Source organism: Montipora foliosa, chromosome 6 (assembly GCF_036669935.1).
Source record: "Montipora foliosa isolate CH-2021 chromosome 6, ASM3666993v2, whole genome shotgun sequence".
Lineage (NCBI taxonomy): Eukaryota > Metazoa > Cnidaria > Anthozoa > Scleractinia > Acroporidae > Montipora > Montipora foliosa.
Genome location: NC_090874.1, coordinates 37,374,261 through 37,399,260, shown reverse-complemented (window position 1 = coordinate 37,399,260; position 25,000 = coordinate 37,374,261). Strand labels below are relative to the sequence as shown.

General features: G+C 38.7%; 1 protein-coding gene across 1 annotated transcript in view; it reads right to left on the bottom strand.

Moving 5' to 3' along the window:
* Positions 1 to 24,195, bottom strand: part of LOC138007271 (glycerol-3-phosphate acyltransferase 1, mitochondrial-like) — a 30,597-nt gene extending 6,402 nt beyond the window's left edge. Inside the window, exons 1-23 of the mRNA XM_068854076.1 lie at positions 23,719 to 24,195; positions 21,083 to 21,214; positions 20,570 to 20,637; positions 17,547 to 17,651; positions 15,174 to 15,223; positions 14,584 to 14,698; positions 13,824 to 13,920; positions 12,558 to 12,647; positions 11,544 to 11,565; positions 10,813 to 10,837; positions 10,620 to 10,713; positions 10,219 to 10,267; positions 9,758 to 9,838; positions 9,023 to 9,072; positions 8,500 to 8,532; positions 7,782 to 7,895; positions 6,852 to 7,041; positions 4,902 to 4,972; positions 4,725 to 4,792; positions 2,922 to 3,090; positions 1,191 to 1,224; positions 821 to 906; positions 388 to 447 (exon numbers count right to left, since the gene is read on the bottom strand). Of these exons, the coding sequence (XP_068710177.1) occupies positions 388 to 447; positions 821 to 906; positions 1,191 to 1,224; positions 2,922 to 3,090; positions 4,725 to 4,792; positions 4,902 to 4,972; positions 6,852 to 7,041; positions 7,782 to 7,895; positions 8,500 to 8,532; positions 9,023 to 9,072; positions 9,758 to 9,838; positions 10,219 to 10,267; positions 10,620 to 10,713; positions 10,813 to 10,837; positions 11,544 to 11,565; positions 12,558 to 12,647; positions 13,824 to 13,920; positions 14,584 to 14,698; positions 15,174 to 15,223; positions 17,547 to 17,651; positions 20,570 to 20,637; positions 21,083 to 21,214; positions 23,719 to 23,922 (2,007 nt within the window). The 5' untranslated portion in view covers positions 23,923 to 24,195. The remainder of the gene's footprint in view (positions 1 to 387; positions 448 to 820; positions 907 to 1,190; positions 1,225 to 2,921; positions 3,091 to 4,724; positions 4,793 to 4,901; positions 4,973 to 6,851; positions 7,042 to 7,781; positions 7,896 to 8,499; positions 8,533 to 9,022; positions 9,073 to 9,757; positions 9,839 to 10,218; positions 10,268 to 10,619; positions 10,714 to 10,812; positions 10,838 to 11,543; positions 11,566 to 12,557; positions 12,648 to 13,823; positions 13,921 to 14,583; positions 14,699 to 15,173; positions 15,224 to 17,546; positions 17,652 to 20,569; positions 20,638 to 21,082; positions 21,215 to 23,718) is intronic.
* Between the last annotated feature and the right edge of the window lie 805 nt (positions 24,196 to 25,000).

Here is a 25,000-nt window from a genome sequence, read left to right as displayed (position 1 = left end):
CACGCAACCATACGGAGAAGTATATGGTTATTATAGCCTTGTTTTGCTGCCCAAAGACCGCCGTTGCGACGCAAAACGCGTGGCTTCGAAATGCGTACGCCGGGAATTCTAGACTTCAGAAACACAGAGACTTGTGGCACTTTTAAGTCACAAGCTAAAACCATATTTGAGTTGGGTTCACTTTGGGCGAGGGACAACCGCAACGTGAGGTTCACGGACGAATTTTAAAAACGCTAGTTAAACGATACCGGAAAAAAACGTCAGGTCCTTGCAGTAGAAATGTGGTTACATTTTATATCACAGTTGTTTTAACCGACTATTTTAGCAAGTCACGTATTCAAGTAACTCCTTTTGCCCTTTTTGTTGTATTTATCCCAACAAACTTACCGGAATAAAAATGAACTCTCTCTGAAAAACGTCGCACAAATGAGTTGCTTTCTCGAGTATCTGAAGAAGCAAGAATAGAAAAGATCGACAATTAAAAAAATACTCCTCACATTGAAGATCGTTATGACGATGAAGGTGAACTGAGTCTGCATTTGTCCTTGACTCCGCTCCTTAGGATTTCTTGGAAGTCTGGTTTTTTCAACTGCTGCGAGCCAATTGTCCGCTCCATATCGTTAAAAGTTACGAATTGACCTTTTCAGCGCCCACTTCTGAAAAAGCAGGCAAACAAACCTCCGTGGGGTCTCCATTGATTAAAAGAAATCGTTTTATCATTGAAAAGTTAATTGTGTTTCCTTCACCCAGTTCACATCGCCTCTAAGATACGTACTACGCCTCTTCAAAAGTATTTAAGAAAAATAACGCAAAAACCTACAGACGTTTGGGAGATAATCTTCTTTCCCTCGATGTCGTCTGTATCATACATTTCACTGTCGTCTGCTGCGGCGATAATTCCACAAGCTGCAGAAAAAGGAAACGGCTTTAAATTTGGTTGATAAAAGAAATTTCAGGAGGGCTTTGATTTTTCATTACTGCTCTTGATGGTTGAATAAAAACACTATAGTACGACGTTCTAAGCCAATATGGCTGCCGATGGAACAGGAAAAAAGGCCGTATATTCGCTCCACGGGGATTTGATCAGATCCCTTGTGCAAGAATACATTTCTTTCATTTGATGTCACTAATTTTTATAATGCGTTACAAAACTCGGCATTAAATACATCACTGAGAAAAAGCTGACATACCAACAACTGCGTCCAAAGCAAAAAGAGAAAGAATCTGAAGAGAAAAAAAATCAATGTCAAGCAATTTTGTCCACAATTTCAAAAAACATTGAGACGGTTTCAAGGTATCTTAGGAACGCTTCAGTTTAGCCGGACAAGCTTTTCAAGTTGTGTGGGAGAGGGGGGATTAGCACGAGCAACATAACAGACCCGTTCACCGAACAAGTGTCAACAAGTCTTTTGCACTCACAAAAGCTAACAACGATCAAAACACTGTATTGAATTTGCTTATATTATTATTGAGGAAATTGCTAATGCTAAGGTGGAAGGAGATAGTCAATCCCCAATGCTTCGGATCAAAAGTCGATCAGAACAGAGTCAACGTTATCACAAAGGTGATGAACTGAATCAAGAGAAAATGAGAGGACAGAGAGGGAGGCTCAGGGCGTTGGCCGGGATATGTCATGTCCACGAAAGTTATTTTTAGACGAGCGGAAGTCTTTTTTCTAGCGGAAGTCTGTCTTCCGAGACGTCCGCATGAGGTCTTGCCTCGCTCTCAGGTTCTTAGTGAAAAGAAAAAATGGAGGCGCACGTGGAAGGATGATGAATATTTATATTCATTCAAACATCAGACCGAGGTTGGCCTGCATGAGGACGTCTCGGAAGACAGACTTCCGCTAGAACAAAGACTTCCGCTCGTCTAAAAATAACTTTTGTGGACATGACATATCCCAAGGGCTGGACCGGGAGCCTCCCTCTCTGTCTCCTCATTTTCTCTTGACTGAATCCAAAGTTTCATTAGGGCGCGTTCGATTGACCGTATTCCGGAATAGGAATACATGGAATAGAAGTTAGAGATCCTTCGCTTTTACGGAGATTCGCATTAAAATTATCAAACACTGGCTAAAATGCTATTTTAAACATATATTTATTATCCTTGTTGCTTCAAAAGCGCCAGACATACCGTTTTAAATCATCACCCCACGCATTCTTATTCCGGAATAGGGTCAATCGAACACACCCTTCGACTCGCGGAATGCCATTCAACAGACAAATTGGTTTCCGTAAAAGTCGAGTAAGGTTTAAAAATGTAAATAGAATGAAAGAACACATGAGCAGTTGAAAGTAGCAATGCTATCAATAAGAAGACTGTAAAACATCAAGGTCAAGATCTTCCAGTTCTCTTTTCAAAAACTACAAGAGAATTAACTAATTTTCTGAAATTAATTAAGCAGGGAATTTCACAGTTTGGGACTAGCGTGGGCAAAACTCCTTTTCATGGAATGAGTTTTAGGTAAAGGTAATTTGACATTTAATTCACTGTTCACATTTCTCGCCTTGGAAAATTTATCAGTTAAATAGGATGGGGCTTTACCAGTAAAGTAGAGTCACTTGGATGGAAACAATGGATTAAAAATTCTACGCCCGCCGACATTGATCGAACCAAGTTTCTTCTATTTCTGAGAAAATCTTACAATAAATGGACAATTATGGCTCTTTAAGTTAATTTTGAACGTATTTCAAATTTTACGATCCTTGTAACATGTCGTAATGTTTGCTTTAACTGTAAAGTCTAACGATGTAATGAGTAAATAATGGTATTACTGTGGTTTCTATTCTTATAGAGTGCATCTTGAACCATAGTCCCCTATACTGGCTATGTTTGAAGTATGTATGACGTTTTTACATACAAAAGAATTGTTTCCCTTTAATTGCTTCCCTTGAAAAGCTTTTCATTATAAGATTACTCACCTGATTGCTATAGAAGCTCAGATTGAGTACATGTGGCAAAACAAGTTTGGGCTGAATCCGAATTTCCTTGCAATCGTTCCGCTGGGAATGAGTTTGCATGACATCGTCTTCCAATAGCTGCAAAGCATGCCGGATGACTGCGGCGGTCTTGCCCGAAAAACCAACATCCCTTGCAAGTATATAGAAAAAAAATCAAAGATTAACAGAGATGTTGTTGGCTAAAGAGGGAACTATGACGACGACGTCGACGATGGTTGTCTTAGTTGGTTGAGCACCGGGCTGTCACGCGGGAGGTCGTGAGTTCAACTCCGGCCGAACCAACACAGAGGGTCTTAAAATAACTAAGGAGAACGTGCTGCTTTTGTAATGACATCTGCAAATGGCTGGGCTTTCTAGTCCCATCGGATAACGATGATAAATCCGTATTGCCCCGTGTCACAGCACTCGCTGATTAATTCTGTGATCAACACACTGTTCACGAAGAGTAGGGCATGGAGTTCCCGGTGTTGTGGTCAAGCCTAACAGGTGTATTATGGGATTGTGCAAGTAGTGAATCCATGGGTTGGGTGAGTTGGGTGATATATGACTAATATCGGCTGCCAGCGGCGCCTGTACATGCTGATATCCGATCTCACCCAAAGATCGATCGTTTGTAAAGCGTCGCATTCGAATATGTCAGTAGAAAATGCGCTATAAAAATTTCATTACCATATTTTAATTAATGTTCAGATGCAGTGTACCCACTTTATAGGCTGTGCTTTTGAACAAAGGAGAGATTTAGCATTGCGCTTACGACAAACGGCAAACGCCGGGATGAAATTTGCGTTTTTCAAAAATGGAAAGTCGTTGATACTGGCTCATTCCCTGCCTGTAAGCTCCAGATATCGCGCAACTTCCAAAAGGAACAAGACAAGAACAAGAGAACTTTCACGCTTTAATGACACGTTTCCCGTTTCGTGTAATAGTGCTGTTAAATCTCTCGTATGTCCAACGATTCAACGTGATACTGAAATTATAGATTGTCGTACTGGTGTCATGCACTCACAGTTTCCCGAAGTCGGCGAGATCAACTTTAGAGACACGCACGGCAACGGCAACGGCAACGACAACGTCAAAAAGCAGTAACATTTAACAATTAGACCCGTAGCCCGCCCGCAAGGGCTACGGGGCAATAGCCCATGAGGCGAAGCCGAATGGGCTATTGACCCGTGGCCCTTGCGGGCGAAGGGTCTAATTGTTTTAGTATCACCCAACTAGTCGGACAGAAAAGGCAATAATAAAGTTAGCAAATGCAAGTTGAAGAAATATTTACTTGGGAATGAAAAGAAAGAAAGCCTCACGCTTTTCGCTACTCGAGGACTATTACTAATAGTCCTCTAGTAGCGTAGCCGACCATGATGCAGGATTTGCATTAGTCCACTAGTTGGGTGATACTAATATTGGTTAGATGTAATTGTCCAGCTAAGAAGTGCGAGGGTCACTTTTCCCCTGCGTCTCTAACCCGCACTTCAAAAAAATACATTTGTGTGAGTCATTATTGGCTAAAAGAAGAAAAATGATCGTGCTGTACGTACGACACATACATTGCTCTCCAGTCAAAACAACAACTTGAAATGACCAATTTTAAAGTTTTGAGGACAACATGGACAAACGACCGTGAATCTTTCATTCTCTATATTCCAAAAGCGAACCAAATAGCACGGCAGTTCAATAAGTTCATTTCACAAGTTACAATATTCTCGTCCGATCTCTGTACGATATAAGAACATCCATTAAGATCTTTCCCTCTTAAATATGGCGAACCTTCCACGAGAAGTGATATCTCCAAGCAGCCAGTCGAATGATGAACTCAGTTCCTCGAACGTTGCACCCTGGTACAAACGAGCGAAACAAGCAATTAGTGAAAGCAATTCCAAGCAACGAGTATCACCGCATTTTTTTTCAATAAAATAACTTAAAATCAACCGAAACGTACGTCACCTGTCTATGGTTGTTTAACAGCAGAAAAGCAATCATATTTGTACTCATAACAGCGCAACAATTCACCGCATCTAAAACAAACGAAAGTCTACATTCTCATGAGAGCAATCCAAATTTGATTATCACTGCACCAAAAGTTAGTCAGGATTTCCGAAGAAAAAGGTCAAGATTGAAGATTAAAGAAATTAAAGCAACAAAATGTACCTAGCCGTACGACCAGGGTCAAAATCTTGGGAATTAGTAAACAATATGAAGACGAAACCGTCAACATTTTTGTTAAAAGACCTATCAGACAGTTTTTCAGTTATCATCAAAAAATACGAAAATCGACGTTTTTGCCATTTGTGAAAAACCTGTCCGACAGATTTAACTACTTACTTCTATACGTGATTATTTTTTCTCGCTAAAGAAATCCTGAAATTTTAAGGTGGGGTCGTACGGCTAGTTTTTGAAAAAAAAAGCCTTTGAAATGTCTAGTTTCCAGTCCCGCCTCCAGGAGCTCGGTTTTTCCCCTGATTTGCATTAATTTTTCGGTAAAATTACATTTTAAATCAAGGAAGTGACTAACACTTCAGAAGAGACATCCTGTTGCTTAAATTTCACAGATTTCAAAGTCTTGATCGTTTTCTTCGGCAAACTGTAGTAAGCCACCTGAAGTATAGAAATAATTTGCAACCAAAAGAAAATAGGGGTTACGGAGAAGGAATCACGAACAGTCTGGTCTCTTGAGCTTTGTGAATTTCAGTTACGTTATTTAAATGAAATAAGAACGTAAATAGGTTTTCAGAAGTGTGAAAAGGTAGAAGGCATCATTGATAGGTAAAGTCTGCTTACGAGCCAAGTGGACCATTAGGCCGGAGCTTATCCCGGTTTCTGTAGCATGGAGCGACTAGGAGTATTTCTACTCCGCCCCCCTCCCCCCCCCCTGGATGGGATGCTAGTCCAACGCAGGGCTACCCCCAGCATTAAATTTGCCGGTACTCATTTATACACCTGGGGGGGAGAGAGAGGCACCGTGAGAGTAAAGTGTCTTGCCCAAGAACACAACACAATGTCCACATCAAGGATGTGGACCGTGCCTCCCACATCCTTGATACCAAGAACCTGAAAGTGTTGTTCCGCTTGAAACATCATTGCGCCAATTTCATGCCGTCACGCTTCGCCTGGTTCATATATGACGTTCTTAACGGAAAGCCACTTAAAGGCGAGGAATTTCCGAATCCCAGCCCTATCCCTACACCGGAAGGAAAGATTACGTTTTCGCAAACGTTGACCGTGTAGCACTTATATTTGAACAGACTTAACTGATTAGAGTGTAATGTCAAGTGCTAAGTATCTACCCCATATGAACCAATGGAAATGGGCCCACACAAGGACAGAGAAAAACCCACGACCTTTGGGTTAGATCACCGCTGCTCTACCGACTGAACTACAAGGTCAGACGGGAGCAGGCCGTGGGAACAAACGATGTTAAAGTCACGGCAATGAACATGTACAAGTACAAGGAAGGATTACGTCTTTGCAAACGCTGGCCTTAGCACTTCACATTACACTCTAATCAGTTAAGTCTATCCCTACACCACCCTCCTTACAGTCCCAGTATTTTCCCTCGTTTGGTACTTATAAAGCCAAATCCCGCTTACGAGACCTGGTCGAATTTTCCACGTAAGGCTGAAAAGGTTTTCCAAGTTAGATGTACGAGACGATGCATAAGCATTTCACGTGCCCCAAAAATTGCTCTTGCGTACGGAGCTTCTCTCAAGCCAGATATGCACAACGGCATTTAATCGCACCAAAAAAATAACGCTAACCATTACACTTACATGTACCCTTGAACTACATAAGAATAAGTTCTCCAAATTTGAGGATGCCACATCTGACAACAATGTTAATGTTGGTACAGGAAAGCATAGATGTTACAATCGACTTTCAAAAACCTTGAAAACAAACCATAGACAACATGATATCCAAGAGCTTTAGTTAAGGTATAGGTCTTTTCATCGCCCATATCAACCAATGACACATCAGAGTAGTTCCGAAGAATCGAGGCTCTTGATGAGGAGTTTACGGCTGCCTTGGTAACCAGGTTACTTGCAAAATCTTTCATGGGCTGTGATTGGTCCATGGAACGAGAAAATTCCTAAAACAGTAGATTTGAAGAACTGTATGTCTGCCGGGTAAAAGGTTGGTTTCACCCTGAAAACTTTCACTGATAAGCTTCAGATTGATGTATACCCTAAATTAAGTCTGTTAAACCGAAACTGGGCTGTTCCGCGACAAAAACGAAACCGGCAAAAAGGAACTTACGAAATGACAGTTAGAAACGTCATCACAGATAGATAAGCAACAGTTACTTAAACAGTTGCAAGAAAGCCTGATTGGGATTCGAACCCACTGCTGCACTGCTTTGCCAACTAAGCTATTAAGCCAGCTGGGAGCTGGCTTTCTTTCTACCTTTCATTTCTTGTCCATTCGCTAGTTCAAATATATATGAAACTTCATATATTGTAAAATCAAAAAAGAATTTGATTATTTGGTAACTTGAATGGGTGGATAAAGTCAGTTGGCCACCCCAAAGGGAATGTAACCACGAATCAAGATAGTCAGCCGACATTTAATTTGAGGAGCTCTTGTTAAATTTTACCAGATTTTTGGTCGCTTGCTCATTTGATTTATTGACTGGTAGGGTCAACCATGTAATGACTCCTTCTAAACAATATGAAATCAATCATGCATTTTTCAAATGATTTTCACAAGTCGTTTCGTGTACACCGTGTTTCGTTTGCAGAAAACCTTGGAGCAGTCATCACAGATCGAACATAGTTAAATAATTTATCTCTTACTGAGTTTTCGATTTTGGAGAAGATAAATAAAACCAACCTGGAGCGAGAAAGGCTGTCCAAAATCAAGCCTGACATTGCCATATCTCGTTCTGGTGATCCGCCAAATGCTAGATATCGTGCTCCAGAAAGATTCTGGTTTCTTTTGCTCACCCTGCCAAAATATTCAATAACTTAGTTTTCATGGGAGCATAAAACAATTTCACCGTTTCTGAGTGACGTTCTTTGCTCAGCGTTAGCCATATTTCCCCCGCAATAGTGTGCACCGTCCTTAAAGGGTATCAAAGTAAAAAGACATACATTCCAGACTCAAAATAATAAAATAAAGACGTACAGGTTCACGATTCCTTGAATCTCCAAGTTAAAGGACAGTAATTATAACCATTTTGGTACAATCGCATTCTACTTCAATGATGCCAGGGGCACCCAACGAGGATATAGTTCAAAACCACTTAAACATAGCATTGTTAAACGTATTTTAGTATTCAAACGGTAGATGTAGGTATATTTTTATCCCCTAAAAATTTTTCATCTGTTCGGATTCCCCAGCTGAAAGTCTAGTGATCCGAAAATTATAGGGATCAAAACTTACCTTTTCGAAAATTTCCGCCAGAAAAAAGGCTAGCTCGCGAAAATCCTAGGACCGGCAGGCAAGCAAGGAATTTTAAAACAAATTTTCCTTAAATGCTAGATCTCAAATCATCTTCCGAACAGATATTTTCCGAAAGTTGACGTTGGGTGCCCCTATGATGCCTTACCAAAAGCTCTTTAGTGTATCCAGAGTCTGTCACCTAAAAGGACAAATCAAAACCAGAAGGAAGAGTAAATCAATTACTGATAGATAATAGAAATCCTCATGACTGGCAATAAAGATGCACCCCTTAGTTCTAAATTTAATTTCTAAGAGATAGAAAGAGCCTTTAATAGTAGTTTTTGCTCTTAAATCAGCAGGTTGAGATTTTTCTTAAATTGCTCTAAGTAGGTTTGGGCAAGCAAATGACTTTATAGCAATCCATAACGGTATAAAACACAAAACATTTTAAATCTACAAGTCATGCATTACCAAACCCTGCCTAACACTTTGATACTCATCCCAACTTGTAAAATATAAAGGATTTTGAAAACTGGACTTACTTTCTTGAGGGATTAATAATTATTATAATTTATCTATTGGCACGGCCTCAATAAAGTAATTCAAATACAGGATAGGACTATGTCATTTAACAGCACCAATAAATGCTAAAAACCTCTACTGTATACATGTTCATCTTAGCTACACACCTTTTCATACGAAATATTAACAGGCACAATATTTACATCTGGTACAATACCTAAAGGACGAAATCATGGTCAAAGTTTTTCCCAGGAAATGAAGGGAAAAGCACTTTAAAATTATGAACAATGCAACGCAAGGTTGTCCAAAAAATACCTGCAGTGGATTTCAGTGGTGAGCAGAAGCATGTGAAGGAGACAGGGGTGGGAGAGTCAGGGAGAGAGGGTACATGTATAGAAAATCATATAAATGCAAGTACATTTTGTGATTTATGAGCATGAGGGATGGTTTGAAATTTCGCAAAACTGCACAAGCCGTACGTGAGTGCAATTTGAGAACTTTCAAAACATCACAAGTGACCATAAATCTCCAAATACAGAAATAAGTTCATATGATTTTCTTATTAGACATTCAACAAAATTACTCCATCATTGTGTTTCCACAGCAACTTACATATTGCACTCTATAACCTCAATTGCCATCTGCATTCATAAATGACCAATCAGAAATGCAATATTCTGAACATTGAGTATATTGATAAGAGAGAGTTATTGTATGAGTTAACCAGGTGATTGTACAATAACACCTACAATTTCATTTCACAATGTCCTTTTATGAAAACACATAAGCCTACAAAACCCATCACTGACCTCATATTTGAACAAGCTCTTTGTTAAAATCTTTTAACTCGTATTGATTTTTTTTTCTTTTATGTCATTTAATTTTCAGTTTAATTACAGTACCTTCTGTAACAGCATTCACAACCACAGAGAGAAGACCTGACTTTGGCACCATAGCCTTTCCTGTTCTCGATCGACTACCCTCTGCAACAACAAGTACATGGAAAACAATTAACTGTTACATCACGAAAGGAAGACAATGTTCCAATTTCCTTGAGCACAGTTATTAAGACCGCATTTCTGTCAATTGACATATCTGCATGATTACAGTCTAACAACGAGCAACAACAGCAATTTAACCCTAGCTGTAGCTTAGCAATTTATAGAAACACGGCAGCCAAATAGTTCCCAGCTCTCAGTTAGTGACGAATTTGCAAAACTGAACACTAAGCTGCCTCTTTATCATCACTCCTGCAAAGGCTTACACTTTCCAGTCTTCTCAGAGAAGCATCATAAACATCAACCAATGTTAACGAGTACAATGTTGATGGTTGAAAACAATATTGTAATTATAATTTTCATACCTATATAAAACTCTAGGTACTGTCCATTCAGAAGAAGTTGCTCAACATACTGCAAGGCAAAAAGAAAGTGACAAAGTGCCATGTCAGGGATTTATTGAGATATGAAAATTGTTTGGATTTAATTTGATGATGACTAGTGCAAATTTGCAATAAAGAGGAAGTGTGTTGAATAGAAAATGGATGTTGCTCCACTGGAAAGAACAAAACTGAGATAGATGGTAACAATTACAAGACACCTACAGGCAAACCTTGATTTAAAGGAACTTGATATAACAGTGCTCTCGGTACACCAAATGAAAATTCCTCAGTTAACGTGAAATGTATAAGAATAAGCTTCATACAAAAAAACCCCAACATAATATTATAACAAACTAAATTTCAGTGCACAACAAAATCCAAACCTCTTGTAAAATGCACTTGTACAACTCATCTTTTGCACTGGAATGATCCATTTTGCGTTTGATGAAAAATCCACCAAGGTGTCTCAAGACCCAGCTGATAAGTACATGTATAATCAAAATAGTTTACTTGCATTGTATAAACTAAGAGATCCAGTTTTTTGTGAAGCTTGAAGATATTATCATAGAATCATACCTGAAAACTGGGATCCTTAAGTTATCTAAAAAAAGAACACAGAAGGAAAGTTAGAAAATGAGGTCAATCTTGCATAATGAAATTTCATCAATGTAAGCTCAGATTCAAAGTTGACTGGTTGGGCCTTGGATAACTGGATAATGTCATCATTCAGTATGAATTGCTGTGTAAGACTGTACTTGCTATTTGTAGTCTCCAAACATGAATGGATGAGTCTGAAAGCTCCAAAATCCCATATGCTACATGTACAATGTACATATCAAATCAGCTGAGCACACAATGCACTCTAGTGATCATAGTGATGGCTTTTTCAGTTTCGTCCTTTTGAGGCCAGAAATGGTTGGCCATTACAAAGGAAAATTCCATTTAGAAACAAAGCACATACTCCTCCACTATAAGCATTTTGCCCTAAAGCTCCTACTCGGCCATCTAATGGAAGACAATTTTACTTCTAGAAAGCCAGGGAGTAGCGATAGAATTATATTATTTAAAGCCAACAAAAGTTCTTGTAATGGTAATTGTGAAGAAGAGCTCCCCAAAAATCCTGTCGGCCGACAGTTGACCGACAACTTACCGACAGTCTACCGACAGCTAACCAACAGGTTACCGATCGGTTAAGAAAAAAGAAGTTGGGCAACAGTCGGCCGACTGTCGGCCGACAGTTGACCGACAGTCGGCCGACAGGGTTTTTGGGGAGCTCTTCTTCACAATTACCCTTGTAATAATATTACCTCCTGATGCTACATGTGGTACCTGCAAAACATTTTACGAGAATGGAGAGTAAGCTTCACTGGAAAAATAGTCTATCACAATTGTCATTGAAGGTATGCACCCAGCTGTTTTTACTTATCCTAATATTCAATTTTCTTGATGTAAGACCATTGTAGTCACCAAAACAACTTACTCGTGTACACAACGAAGGCTGTATCTGAGAAATGTTTTAAGGACAGCCCGAAGCTCTGAAATTTTGAAACCCAGGGCACCCAGCAGCTAATTATTGTACCAATTTAAGATTTCGTAGTTGCCCAAAGGTAAAAGTTTGCTTGTGTCCAGAAATGTAGGTGATTAGATGCACACTCAGTTTTGATATCCAACACAAAGTGTCCCTTTAAGTCTATGCACTTCCTACCTATTTCTAGCAAAGAGGTAAGTGTAAGGTTAAACATTATTTTTTTTCTGAGGGTTAATGAAGCTATTAATCTTTATTTAAGGACTGGAGTTTAGGGGACACTAACAATGTGACGTTAATTGTCTGTATTCCCAGTTGGGGAGAAGGGCTAGGGGACACTCTGTGACACTTGACAAAATTACTGTGCATCTATAAGAATGCACACTTCTGGACAAACTATAAAATTTATTTGATTAAACGCCGCAGTGTCTATTAAATTTTAAGTGCATCCGATGACGGTGGAGTTTATTTCAAATTCATATTTCTTAAATCGCCGACAACAATAAATTATGGTAGATTATTTGTCAATATCATTTGAAACAGAGCACAGCCCTGGTACTGTATTTGTTGTAAAGAAGAATGCAACAAAAGATTCCAGGATTGTACAGGGCTCAAACCCAATGCATGACTGTATGATTATGCTGCACACTTTTATTGAGGACTTTCACATATTTGCACCAATTGTGGTGTAAGATTGAGAACAATGTCTCCTATCTGGGACATAACAAACAGTTGCTATAATTCTTTTTTTTCTTTTTCCCAAAAATTCTGGTTTCATAGAACCATGGATACTCACCCTAATGTCACATGTAACAAGGACAAAAGTGAGAAGAATGTAATCCATGTGACTTTTATGAAGGGGCAAGAACACCATTGGTTTCTCGTCCTACAACAAAAAGAAGGAAAATTCTCTGAATGTCAATTTGGAACCCCTATTTTGTCCAGATATGCAGCTACCCCAACAGATGCACAGCGATCTTAATTATTTCTATTAACATCATTAATCACTATGTGAACTACCTGCTTACAATTTCAACAACACCTCATTGGGGGTAGACTTGTTTTTAGGATAGGATTATCCTAAGTGTGGTTATTGTGACTTGAGGGATAACGTTATAGGGACATTTTGCTGCGAGCACCGGTGAGCCTGCTGTAACTATTCTTGACATTTGAGATCCCCGTGCCTTTAATAAATACCAGGATAAAAGTCGATTGTAGGATTTCACTAGACAAGCTCACAGTACACATGCTTAGCAGTTTTCATGTAACTATGTTTCGTTTCTTATTTCATAAAAAAATTACCTTTCTGTTATATTGTGGTTACCATAGTTTCCACCTTCTGCTTGTGTAACAGACCTTTTCTTATTATTGGTAAATTTGACGATTTGGTAATTTGATGATTCCTTTAAACATTTGGACACCCTAAAATGCCAAGAAGGGGTCCTGATGGACACGTAAATTTCATGCTTGAAATATTATGCGAATTTGTATTTAGTGAAGCAGTGAGTACAAGCACTTCATATTAATTTTATCCTTAATGATACAACTATTCTTGGCTTTGTAAATAAAAGTTGTGTTTCAAGGAATTTCAACCACCACAATCGTTAAATATTCATCAGTGAATCAAGTGGTGATGGATGCCAATATTTATGATAGGAACCCCAAAATTCTGGTTTGGATCCCCAAACGTTTGGCAAAGGGGTTCAGAGGACCTGTACCCTGTAACACCTCAATGCAACAATGAGCACCACAGTTAGTTCAAAAATTAATTAACCCAATTACATACAGTATAATTTGCCACTTTTTATGCGGCATCTTCAGGATATGAGCGTAACGCTCAGATTCTGGGTTAAACCTTGATGACTAAAAAAAACCAAGATAACAGTCCAAGGATTCCATGTTTTTTTTACTTCTTTGGGAATATAAACCACTATACATTTTGTAACAAAAGTGAAAGAGCAAGTCTTAACCCAGTTGTTCAGGGTTTGTTGCTATGAAAGCAAATGCATGTGTGCATCAATAACCAATGTATAAAATTAATGTATTCTGCAACCATTCTCACCTGACATGCTTCTTTTAGAAAATCAATTTGTCCTTTGTGAATTTGTATGCTGGTCAGTAGCCTTCCCAACAACTTGAACAAAAACCATGCTGTGAACCTAGGAAAAATACACAATAGTCAATGTTATTACCATAAAATTTTATTCAACATGTTCCCGCTACAGTGTACCTACACGCTTGAAGAGCTACAGAGAGAATTAACCCTCAGGAGAGTCACTTATGTCTAACACCAGACGGGTTTACTTGTCCACAGGGCTGCTTTTGAGGTGAATGGGTTAACAGTTTTGGTATCTACTCCCCCCCAATGCATTTTGAAACTCTAAAAAAATTACTTGATTCTGATTGGCTGAGAGCAGTGCAGTTCAAGTGTAACAGTGCAAAAAGTGTAATACCAGTGTAAATTACACAAATTGAAATTCTGGGTTTGGTCAGAACCAATCAAATCTTTTGTTTTCAAATCAAGCATGTGCCCTCCATGGTGCAATTTATGGCACAATCTTTCCCTGATTGGGTGATAGCTAGGTGTGAGTTTCTTCTGCTTAACCATCTCGAATTTTTTCATCTGTATTATTAATTATAAGCAATCACATGATTTTTCTTGTGCAATTTGGAATGAATAAGCACTTGTAAATTTTTTCAGAGACTACAAATTGCACGAGCCCATATTTTGGTCGTCTTTGAAAAAAATTACTTGTGCTAATTTATTCCAAATTGCACTCAAAATCATGTGATTACCTATACAAATAATATTTATGCCGTACCTAACAAATCTCTTGAAAACTGCTGCAGCCATTTTATTTAAAACAGAGCTTGCTTCCCTCTCAAGTGCAGAAATCCTCTGCTGTCTCTTTTTCTCACCAGCTTTCAAATCCTGAGCTAGTAAGAAGGAAAGGAATAATCTAAAAAGTGTACTGAAATGACAATCCTGCGTCCCATTTCAAGTTTGATACCTGGTGCAACTTCCTAACTGAAATTCAAAGAACATCATGTGACTGGGAGACTGCAAGAGCCTGATATAAATACACAATCATGTGAATCAATAAACTGTTAAAAATGCCTCATTGCTGTTAATACAGTAAGTGGACCAGTCTTGTTCTTATAGCATTAATAAATAACAAACGGAAAATAAGTCCACTATCTGCATACACCTATGATGACCATGTCTGGAAACTACATTTACGTAAATACAACTTAAATACATATACAGGGTACATTGTACTTGCATTGCCTGAAGGATTTCCCTATGGTCAAAATAAACCTGTAACATTAATAAATACAGTGGAGGACCTCGATCAATGTTATTATTGGAAAAACATTGACCTTTTATGCCACATGTGTCTGATTAAATTACCTACTGAGGCTGGGTCTTGCAATGCAGGAGTTAAGATACAGGTTTTCACCCTAAGACAGAAAAAGCAAATTTCATGGGTTCATGAGCTTGGCAGTATTTTTTCTACACTGTAAACAGAGCAAACTTCCTAAACATAATCTAACACCCCATCCCCCCCCCCCCCCCCCACCCAACAGAAAGTCATTGACTGGGAAAGAGAGGGGAAAGGGACTCCTTAATGAAAACAACAGGGTCATTGCTTTGAGACTTTGGAAAACAAATCTCAAAGGTATGAGAATCAAATTTCGTTTGTGTGATCTAAAGGCAGTAGCTTGCAATGCTGGAGTTTACACCTGTATCACTTGCATGACAAAGTTATAATAGTGACATGATTTCTAGATCTCTTTACATCAACAATCTCAAGGGTCCCTATCATGTCATTTAAGTCTCAAGATTATTTAGCTCAGCACGAGTGCTCTACTAATTGGGGAGACTACAAATCAACTGAAATCAGAACATAATGAAATCAAATGTTGGTTCTTGAGAAAAGGGGAACACCGAAGTACCCAGGAAAAAACCTTTCAGAGCAGAGTAGAGAACCAACAAACTCAACCCACATTATGGCATTGAATCTGGGAATCGATCCTGGGCCACAATGGTGGATTAGGTGAATGCTCTCACCACTGTGCCAGGTCTGCTCCCCAAAATGTCCCAAACCTTTTTTTTTTGGACTCCTTCCTTAACTGATCATGCTTTTGGCCACGGTATTACAATAGCTTTCCCTCTTTTCACCCTCTTGGATTATGATCAGAAATAGTGCTAGCTGACCTTGTGTTCTTTGTCATGATGTACATATACATGCACAGTACCTAGATTCACACAAAGTTTTGAAACAAGGCTTATGGTGTCATGCATACTATTTGACAAGACTGATAATGAATTTTTTGCAAATGTCACAGTTTCTCCTGAGATTGCCGGATAGCAGGTGGCTTTGGCAACTTTTAGACACTTCTTTCCACTGGGGTTGACTTTTGAGGGATTGTTTGAATGTAATGGCTGGGCGAAAACCTGGACCAAAGTCAAAAGAGCAAGCGAAAGGCCGGGGGCAAGGAGAATGTGCAAGAAACTGCCTGCAATCAACCCCAGATTCTCGCTCCTTCTCCTTGCTTGCTCTTTCGACTTCGGTCTAGGTTTTTGCATGGCCATTACATTCAAACAATCACTCAAAAAAGTGATCCATGTGGAAAGAAGCTTCTAAAACTCACCAAGCCACCTGCTACGCAAGCTACCCGAGACCTTTTTAACATCTTCACATTTTTTTGATCCACCTTGACTCTAAAGCCAGAACTACCTGCATGGTTCCTCTCACAGTTCCCTTAATCCCATCATTCTTGTAAACTCTTACCCTCTTGCACTAAGCCTTTCCCCTCCCAGTGTTAGAGTATGTTACCGTAGTTATTCGGTTATAAGGTGCACTCGGTTATAAGACGCACCCCAAACTTAGCAATTTAATCAAGCTAAGTTCTCAAACTGAAAATTACGCGAAAATACTCAGTTATAAGACGCACCAAAAAATTGAGTTACCAAAAGGATGTGATGAATTTGAGAACAATTATCCATACACAATTGGCATGCGAACTCTTTTTGTTAACCTAAACAAACTGAAAAAGTCACGCATTTAATGATATACGTAAAAACAAAAGCTAAAAGTTGACACCTGAAATGATAAACGTACAACGCATACACTTTTATTTGAACCTTCCAATTTAATAAATAGTCAGAGTTCAAGCGAAAGCGAATGGCGAAAAACTCCCACCAAAAGTCATATTCAAAGGTGTTCCACAGCTGATTATCAACACGCCACCAAGGATGCAAATTTCAGAGCACAAGAAAGGCTGGATGAACGAAGAAGGTATGTTTTATCTCCACACTGTTTGTCCAGAGAAGAAACTTTTCATGCGAGCGACAAACACGATTCTCGGAATTCGAAACAAGGTTCGAACGATTGTATTGTTGTCATGGGTATCACGTTACTGAGCATGTGCTTTTAAGCATGTATGCAAATTTCCATTTGTTTGCTTTTCTCTTGAAGTCGTTTAGTGTTCTCAAGGTCTCTAAAAGCACTATTCTTTTTTTTAATTGACAACTAGTGTCCTTTTCTTGTGTTGTTAAAACAGCAAGTTCTTCTCAAATTGTGATCTTAAGATTTTATTGCGCGAAAATACTTATTGGCTATAAGACGCACCCCAATTTTAGCACTAACTTGCCACCCAAAGACAGATTTTTCTTGAAAAAACCGTGTGCCTTATAACTGAATAACTACAGTATACTGTTAATCTACATGTATGATCCCTAGAAACATGGTAAATACATGACATTTTTCTTAATACAAACCTTGCTGATTGCAAGACATCTTTCTTGATATCAGGATAATGATGATTGATGTTGCTTGCCCACATGAATGCAATGTGGCAAAAACTTCTTTTCAATAGGTTTTGCCTGCATGAATTTTATTTTAAAAAACAACATTTTGTCACATACCTAATAAAAAAGGGAAATGAAGTTAACATGTCAGCCCAGTCAAAATGTGCCAGTAGCCGGCTATTTGGCCGCCTACAACACAATATCTGCCGCTTACTTTGAATTCACATTTGCCAGACTCGGCATTCAGGATGAGGTTGTTTTGAGGTTTTGTTCATCACTGTAAACTATGCAAGGGGCTCCAGCCCTTGCAGCAGAGTCTGAAAGCCTCTCCTGGCTATTACTCGTTGCCTTCTACTCAAAAACCTTTTGACTGGGCTGCATGTACATGTAAGTAATCTATATATAATTCACACACTTCAAAATAAGAACACACAGATTACAAAACAAACTCTTGGAGATTACAGTACATGCATGTAAGAAAGGAGGACCTGCTCTGGATTACATGTAGATCCAATATTATTGTTGAGTCCAAGAGCTGCACTCGTTTGAAGGTTGAATCAAAAAGTGATCAGAGTTTTGCAACCCAGTACTTTGTGTTTTTGATAAACACAGACACTGTACATTTATAACAGATGTAGGGTGACAATAGCGATAAAGTAAGGCAAAGTCTTGATGAAGTCGTGAGCACAGCCAGTCATACAATGGTTCCATTACTGTAGGGTTGAATCAAGAAGTGATCAGAGTTTTGCAGCTCACTGTGTTTTGGGGTTTTGATAACACAGACACTGTCCACTTGTAAGAGGTGTAGGGTGACGATAAAGAGAAAGTGAGGCAGCCAATGAGTCTGGTGCATGACACTTGATGAACCAATTTTTATTGTCAAATTAGAAACTTGTCAATGACTTGGGGTCTCGTCATTGAGAGGAGGGAGGCCCTGTCAAAGATAAGTTTACAAAGTTTACAAGGGGAGGGGTCAAGATACTAGACTGGTCAATACTGGGTCAATATGACTCTGTTTCAATAGTAATTCTCCAAATTTTGTATTTAGCTATGTTCAGTTTTTTACCCAACAATGGGCCCACGCCCAGACCAACAATGGAGAGGCTGCCACAATAATAATAATAATAATAATAATAATAATAATAATAATAATAAGGGATTGGTCTTTCCTGCCAAATAAATGAAGGAGGCCTCTCCCCAACCCTTAACTGATGTGAAGTGCTAGTTTTTGTACCCCATATGAATCATATGAGCGTTAGCCCTACTAATGGAATTGGGCCCACACAAGGACAGAGAAAAACTCTGACCAGGGTGGGAAATAAACCCACGACCTTCATGTTAGATCGCCGCTGCTCTACCGACTGAGCTGCAAGGTCAGATTAACCTGCGATCAGGCCCATTTTTAGCTTCGCCCATATGTTCTCTTATGTCGTCGCTCGCTAAAATTGGGCCTGACCAAAAGTCTCTCAAGAATTCCAGACGGTCGGCCAAATTTTGGCCGACCAAACTCGTGATCTGATTGGCTGTTGAAACGCCGGAAGTGAAATGCCATCCTGATTGCGCGGAGCTCTCGCGAAGTCCTCGAGACTAATCCGCCATAAGTGTACGAAGAAATTTGCTCCCTTTTGTTCTTACAATGCCGTGGAAGGTGCAACTTGATTTTATTTGTATAAATGGAGATATGCCATCTGAAATATCTCATAACTTGTCCAGAATCGGGTTTGAATCTCTGGAACGAGTGAAATTAGCGATTCCGTTGTCGAGCTCTGTGGCCATGGGGTTGAAAGTACTTTGGCACAAACTTCCCTGATGTTTTGAAAGCTAAATAGCTGGTTCTTTCAAATGGTAATGAAAGCCGATGCATATTGGTTTCCTGGATGAGACAAGGGACATATATATCAACAGGAGGAGATGCTGATAAAATCGCAAGTTACACGAATGCATGTTTTGAATATCTGTGTATCAAACGGCTTTATTTATTTACTGTACATGACACGGTTTGTTTGCACACTTCATAATATTTCCAGTTGATTTAACTTAAAACTCACACTCCAGAAACTAAAATGGCATGTTTCCAGAGAGATCAATTGTACAACAATAAAAGAAACTGCGAGTCCATCTTACTGTTCGTACTCCATCAAAAAATTAACAGCCAAACGTATCATGATTTTACTGCGCGCAATTCTAAAAATACACTGCAACTGAAGATATTACCCGAACAAATCACCAAAGAAACCTTCATGGGCAAACACGTTAAAGGAATAATGTATTTCTCTTTTTTTTCTTTAAAAATCTATTGCCAAACCGTCCAACGACAAAATCCTAGGTTATCTCAATTACAAATTAAGATGTCAAGCTTAAAAGATTGCATATTCAGTGAAGTTCGGAGGGAGAATTACACCGGCCTTTGCCGCAATATAGTCGTCGAAAACATTCCCCATGCTTTAAATGTGTTTTTCTCAAATTAAAGCCAACGGTAACTTTCGAATTCGTTTATAATATTCCTCCCACGGTAATTAACTTTAGTCAAAACAAAATAGCGTGAATCTACCGTCCACGCGTGTATTGGTGTAATGGAAGTAAATTTGATTGGCCGATGAAGGACATGTCAATCAATCAAAAAAGGTGGGCGGAAGGAATTTCGAAGAGGAATTTGGTCAGGCTCTATTTTTCGTTTTTCGCCAACTCCACATTACGTAGCACGCGAAACTAAAATAGAGCCTGATCGCAGGTTAGGTCAGATGGGAGCAGGCCGTGGGAACTGATGATGTTAAAGTCACGGCAATGAACATGTACAAGTACAAGGAAGGGTTACGTTTTTAAGTTTTTAAGGGTTAGGTTTTAACCTCTCCCCAACACTGTTAACTTAGAGGTAATTCAGTTTTAAGTGATTGGTGTTAGGCTAGTTTTCTACTTATTTTGAAGATTCTTTTAATTGTGTTCCCTGGTTTAAAAAACTAAACCCCAGTTACATTGGTTGGAGGTCAACTTACTTTTCATAAACGTGAATGCTCAAAATGTTGTGCATTCCCCATGAAGGTGTAATTTCCTCAAGAAGTGCCTAACAAGATGACAAAAGAAGAGAAATATTACAACCTCCAGCCTGATTGGCAAATAATTACATGTATAACACATTACATTAGGGTGTTCCGGGAAATCACTCGAAAATGATAATGTGGAATTCCTTTACTGGTAAAATTATCATTACATCACAAACAAGATGATTCTGAGCAAAGAGGACCTTTCTATAGGCCCTTTTTGCCATAAACTTGAAAAACGTTGGGCTGTCTTTTTTCAAGATCACCCAAATGCAATATGTGTCAATCCTGTCCATTTGTGTCCATCCATGGTTCTCTTTCCTTTTGCTGTATTTCCTTCGTGTTGTCCAACAGTTTTAAGTGGTTATTGCAATGTTTCATTATACTTTTTGGACATTTTACATCATTTTGCATGACATGGCCCCTTTAATCACAATACAGTCGTCATTTTAATTAATGATTCTTTACTTTGCTTTCTTTACAGCATCTGTTGCATGCAGCTCCCATCACTGGTCGCTTCCTTTTGTACATCGATGGAATCACTGCTGAAGGTACATGGAATTTTAATTCTGTCAATGGTTGGAAACTGAAGTCTGTTTGCTGTTTGAAGGTAATAAAAATAGAAGACAAATTTTAATTCCCAAGTATTACCACCTCACATTGGTATAACAGTCATGTAATGTTGCAGGAAACATCAGGAAAGAACCCACGCACAGTGCAAGATTTGTTGACAAGAAGTACAGATGCATAATTCCAAATAATGCACACTATCTGAATATAACCAACACAGGTATAGAATAAATGTGATACCAAGTAATTGCATTGTGTCTATAAGACAGTCAACACAACCAACACAACAGGATAAAATTCATATCCCCGACCACAAAGACAAGTACAACCTAAATTCTCATAGGCAGAGACTGGGTATGACAGCTTACCATAATTTAACCACAAAAAATGAGAGATTCAAAGAACTTCCATAACAATAATTATTATTATTTTGTTCTTGTAATGCCCTGGCAAACAAGCCCTTTGACTGACAATGAGCTCTCTAAAAATATCAAAACAACAGTGTACCCAGTTATCTAATAATTTCCTCTTCTGCTTAGTCCTGCGCTAAATTTATATTATTCATGTTGACCCATAGATTCCTAAAGTGGCCTTCACTGACAAGTAAAATCATCTGGTGTTAGACAGAGTAAAATCTGTCAAGTCTCACCCCAAGGAGGCGATGGCTTAATAGATGTGCTTTTAGATCATGGCTACGACAACTTACAGTTTTTTAAAAAAATTGTGTTTAATTTAATTTTCTATTACCGAATATGTTGTGAAGAGACAGTGTAGCTGAGTAGTCAAGGCCCTGGCCCACATCTTGAGCTCCCAGGTTCAAGTCCTCTTCCATGACCACTACATGTAGCTGGAGTTGTTCTGAGCAGCCATAAGGCCAGAAATTCTTTAACATATGTTGTGCTTACTTGCGTCAATAATAAAGCATACGAGGGTAGTGGTCAATTACAGTAAATACATGTAATACAGGTGATAATGATGATGATGTAATGAGGACGATGACGACTATGACAATGATGCAGTTGCTGTTCTTATTATTATTACTATAACTATTACTATTATTATTATTATTATTATTGTTATTATTATTATTATTATTACTCTTTTACAATGTAATAAACATTAAATAGTACTGATTATTATGCTTATGATTATTATTACTCATGTTACTAACATTATTATGAGCCCAATCTTGGGAGAAAAACTTTCATCATTCAAATTAAATCCTCTCCCACTTTAAGACATTCAAATTTTTTTGTGGTATCTGTGCTAAGTGCACTTTCAATCATTTACTGTTTTGTTGATTGGTTGGTAATTAATTAACTAAATTAATCCTTAAAACTGAGTTGGAGCTATTAACATAAGTCATAGTTACAGCTTCATTCATGGTTGTGAGTTGTTGCTCTTGCATTTGGGAAAACTTAGTAACAACTGAATTCATGTCAACACAATGAGTCTCCAAGCCTGAAAGGGCAGATCTGAACATTTTTCTGTCCTCATTGTCGTTATCTTTCTCTCTTTCCCTTTTCTTTGTTTTTTCCCTTGCAGTTCTTGCTTCCTTCTTGCCTCTGCTTGTTGTTTCGATTCTAGCATCATCGCCACATTCACTTCCTGGCTCTGCACTGTCATTGCATGTTTTCCATGCCACACTCCCTGCTTCCTTCATATTTTGGAACTTTTGTCGTAATGAGCTTACTATCCCAATGTTCTTCTGGTACTTGTCTGTGGATCTCTCGTACCGACTTTCTCATTCATTTTTTTCGCGATGTTGTCCCATGCTTTTTGGGTATCCTTGCTTTCAAGGTGGTCAAAATTCTCGGCCCATAATCTTATTAACTCTTTTTTCCTCATCGTTCGTCCATCTAGCATACACTCATCTTTCCTCAGCCGAAGACGACGATAAGCTTAATCCGCAAAGATTGACGTTATCTGGAGATGAGGATGCAGAGAAACTTTGCGAAAGGCTCGCTTCGGTTTCAGTTGTTGCCTCTCCAGGACTGTACATTGCGTTGTGAGGACATAAATACTGGGAATATTCTGTGCTGCCACCCAAGAAAACAGGGAAATGCGACAGGCTGCAATAATAATTATTGTAAAATCCACGTCCGTCCATGGTAAAGAAAAAGTGCCAACTGAAGCAAATCTGGCGTGCTTTTTCAATTTTAATTTCCATTCATTGACAAGCTATGACAGTTGCCCCACCCAAGCACTACGGAGCTTTTTTGCCGACTTTCCAATTTTCCAAAGTTTTTCAGCATGGAAAACTTGAGGTCGTACTCGGCAATGTCAACCGATGACAAATTTTAACATTTAAGTGACCAAATTCACACCAAACTTTGCCAAGTGCGACCCATGCTCAACTTACAAAAGGTTTATCTATAATAGCAGAAAAAAATATGAAAAATCAATAGGAAGGGTAATGACTCCTTAAAATAACTTGAAAGCTTTTAAAGTGCCCCCCAGAGTGTAGGCTATATCTAGCCTTAGACTATCTTCAAACTACCGGTATGTGTATTTAATATGACTATAAAAATCACCTTTGGTTTTCGCTTCTTTGGTCTGTATTTTGAAGGCTGTCTCTGCGGTCCTTGCAAATTAACCCCAAATTTGTCCTGCCATGCTTTCTTTCCAAGTTTGTCTCCACCATTAACGATGGTATAGTTTCCAGCGCTCGACGGGCCAGACTTAGCTTCCCATTTCTTGATCACTGCCTCAACGTTTTTCATTTCTTTTGTCTCCATATTTCCAGTATTAAAGACGTCAATGTTGAATTTTGTACAGTATTAAGTTTCGTGATCAAGCTAAGCTTGTATGTATATCAACCCTTCACACAGTTGTGAAAACGGGATTTCCCGCACTATTCGCCTGCAAGAATCCATCCAAATTACTTATCCACCTCTCTTGATAAATCAAAGTCTCCCACTGTGATAGTGAATAGATATAATCATGTGTAAAGACGAAAATCTCATAACATACAGTTCAAACGCACGTGAGGGCAAACCAAAATACATGTGCAGTTGGTTGGGAACTGGAACAAGACAAGCTCCAGTCTCTTCCGTCCCTTTCACAAAAGAGTGGACCGCAAAGTGTGTTGATAATATTAACTGGAGAATCTTATCCTAATAAAGATGTTCTCTCCATTTTCTTAACGACGTTCGCACGAAAATCTTCCCACATTGATTTTGTTTTCATTTCTTGCCTGAAGTTAGGTCATAAATCGCTTATTCCAAAAATGAAAAAAACTGGGAGGTCACCGACTTTGTTTCGGAGAAAAAGGCAAGGGAAAAATGCCCTAATGTCGATAGATGGGTCATCATAACGAGTGTAGCCTCATCTACTCGTCCGTCGAAAATCACAAAAATAATATGATAGAGTTAAGGTTTCCGTGCACAGAAATATAGGAGTGGGTTTTTTAGATAATTGTATGCCGCTGGGGATGTTTTAAACAGTAGAGTTAATCCTCAACCAGCATTTTCGCAAGCGCTACCCCTTGTAACCGCTTCCAGAATTCAGGACACAAGGAAAGAAAAAAATTGTAAAAGAAGGTAACTTGTTACATTGTGATTTTTTTTCATTTTATCATATTTTGTAGAATGTAAAAAGAGTAAGCGATTCATGTCTCAAAAAATAGGGGTCACCAATGATCTAAACGAGTAAAATTGATGTGATGTTGCTAAGCTCTTGTAGAATTTCGTTTGTCACGTTTTTGCGTGACATGTCGGGGAAAGACTGGAACCCAAGACAGGATAGATCGATGAAAGGTTTTTGTAAAAAAAAAACTTTCTCGAGCATAGCAACGAAGTTTCAATCTTTATTTGT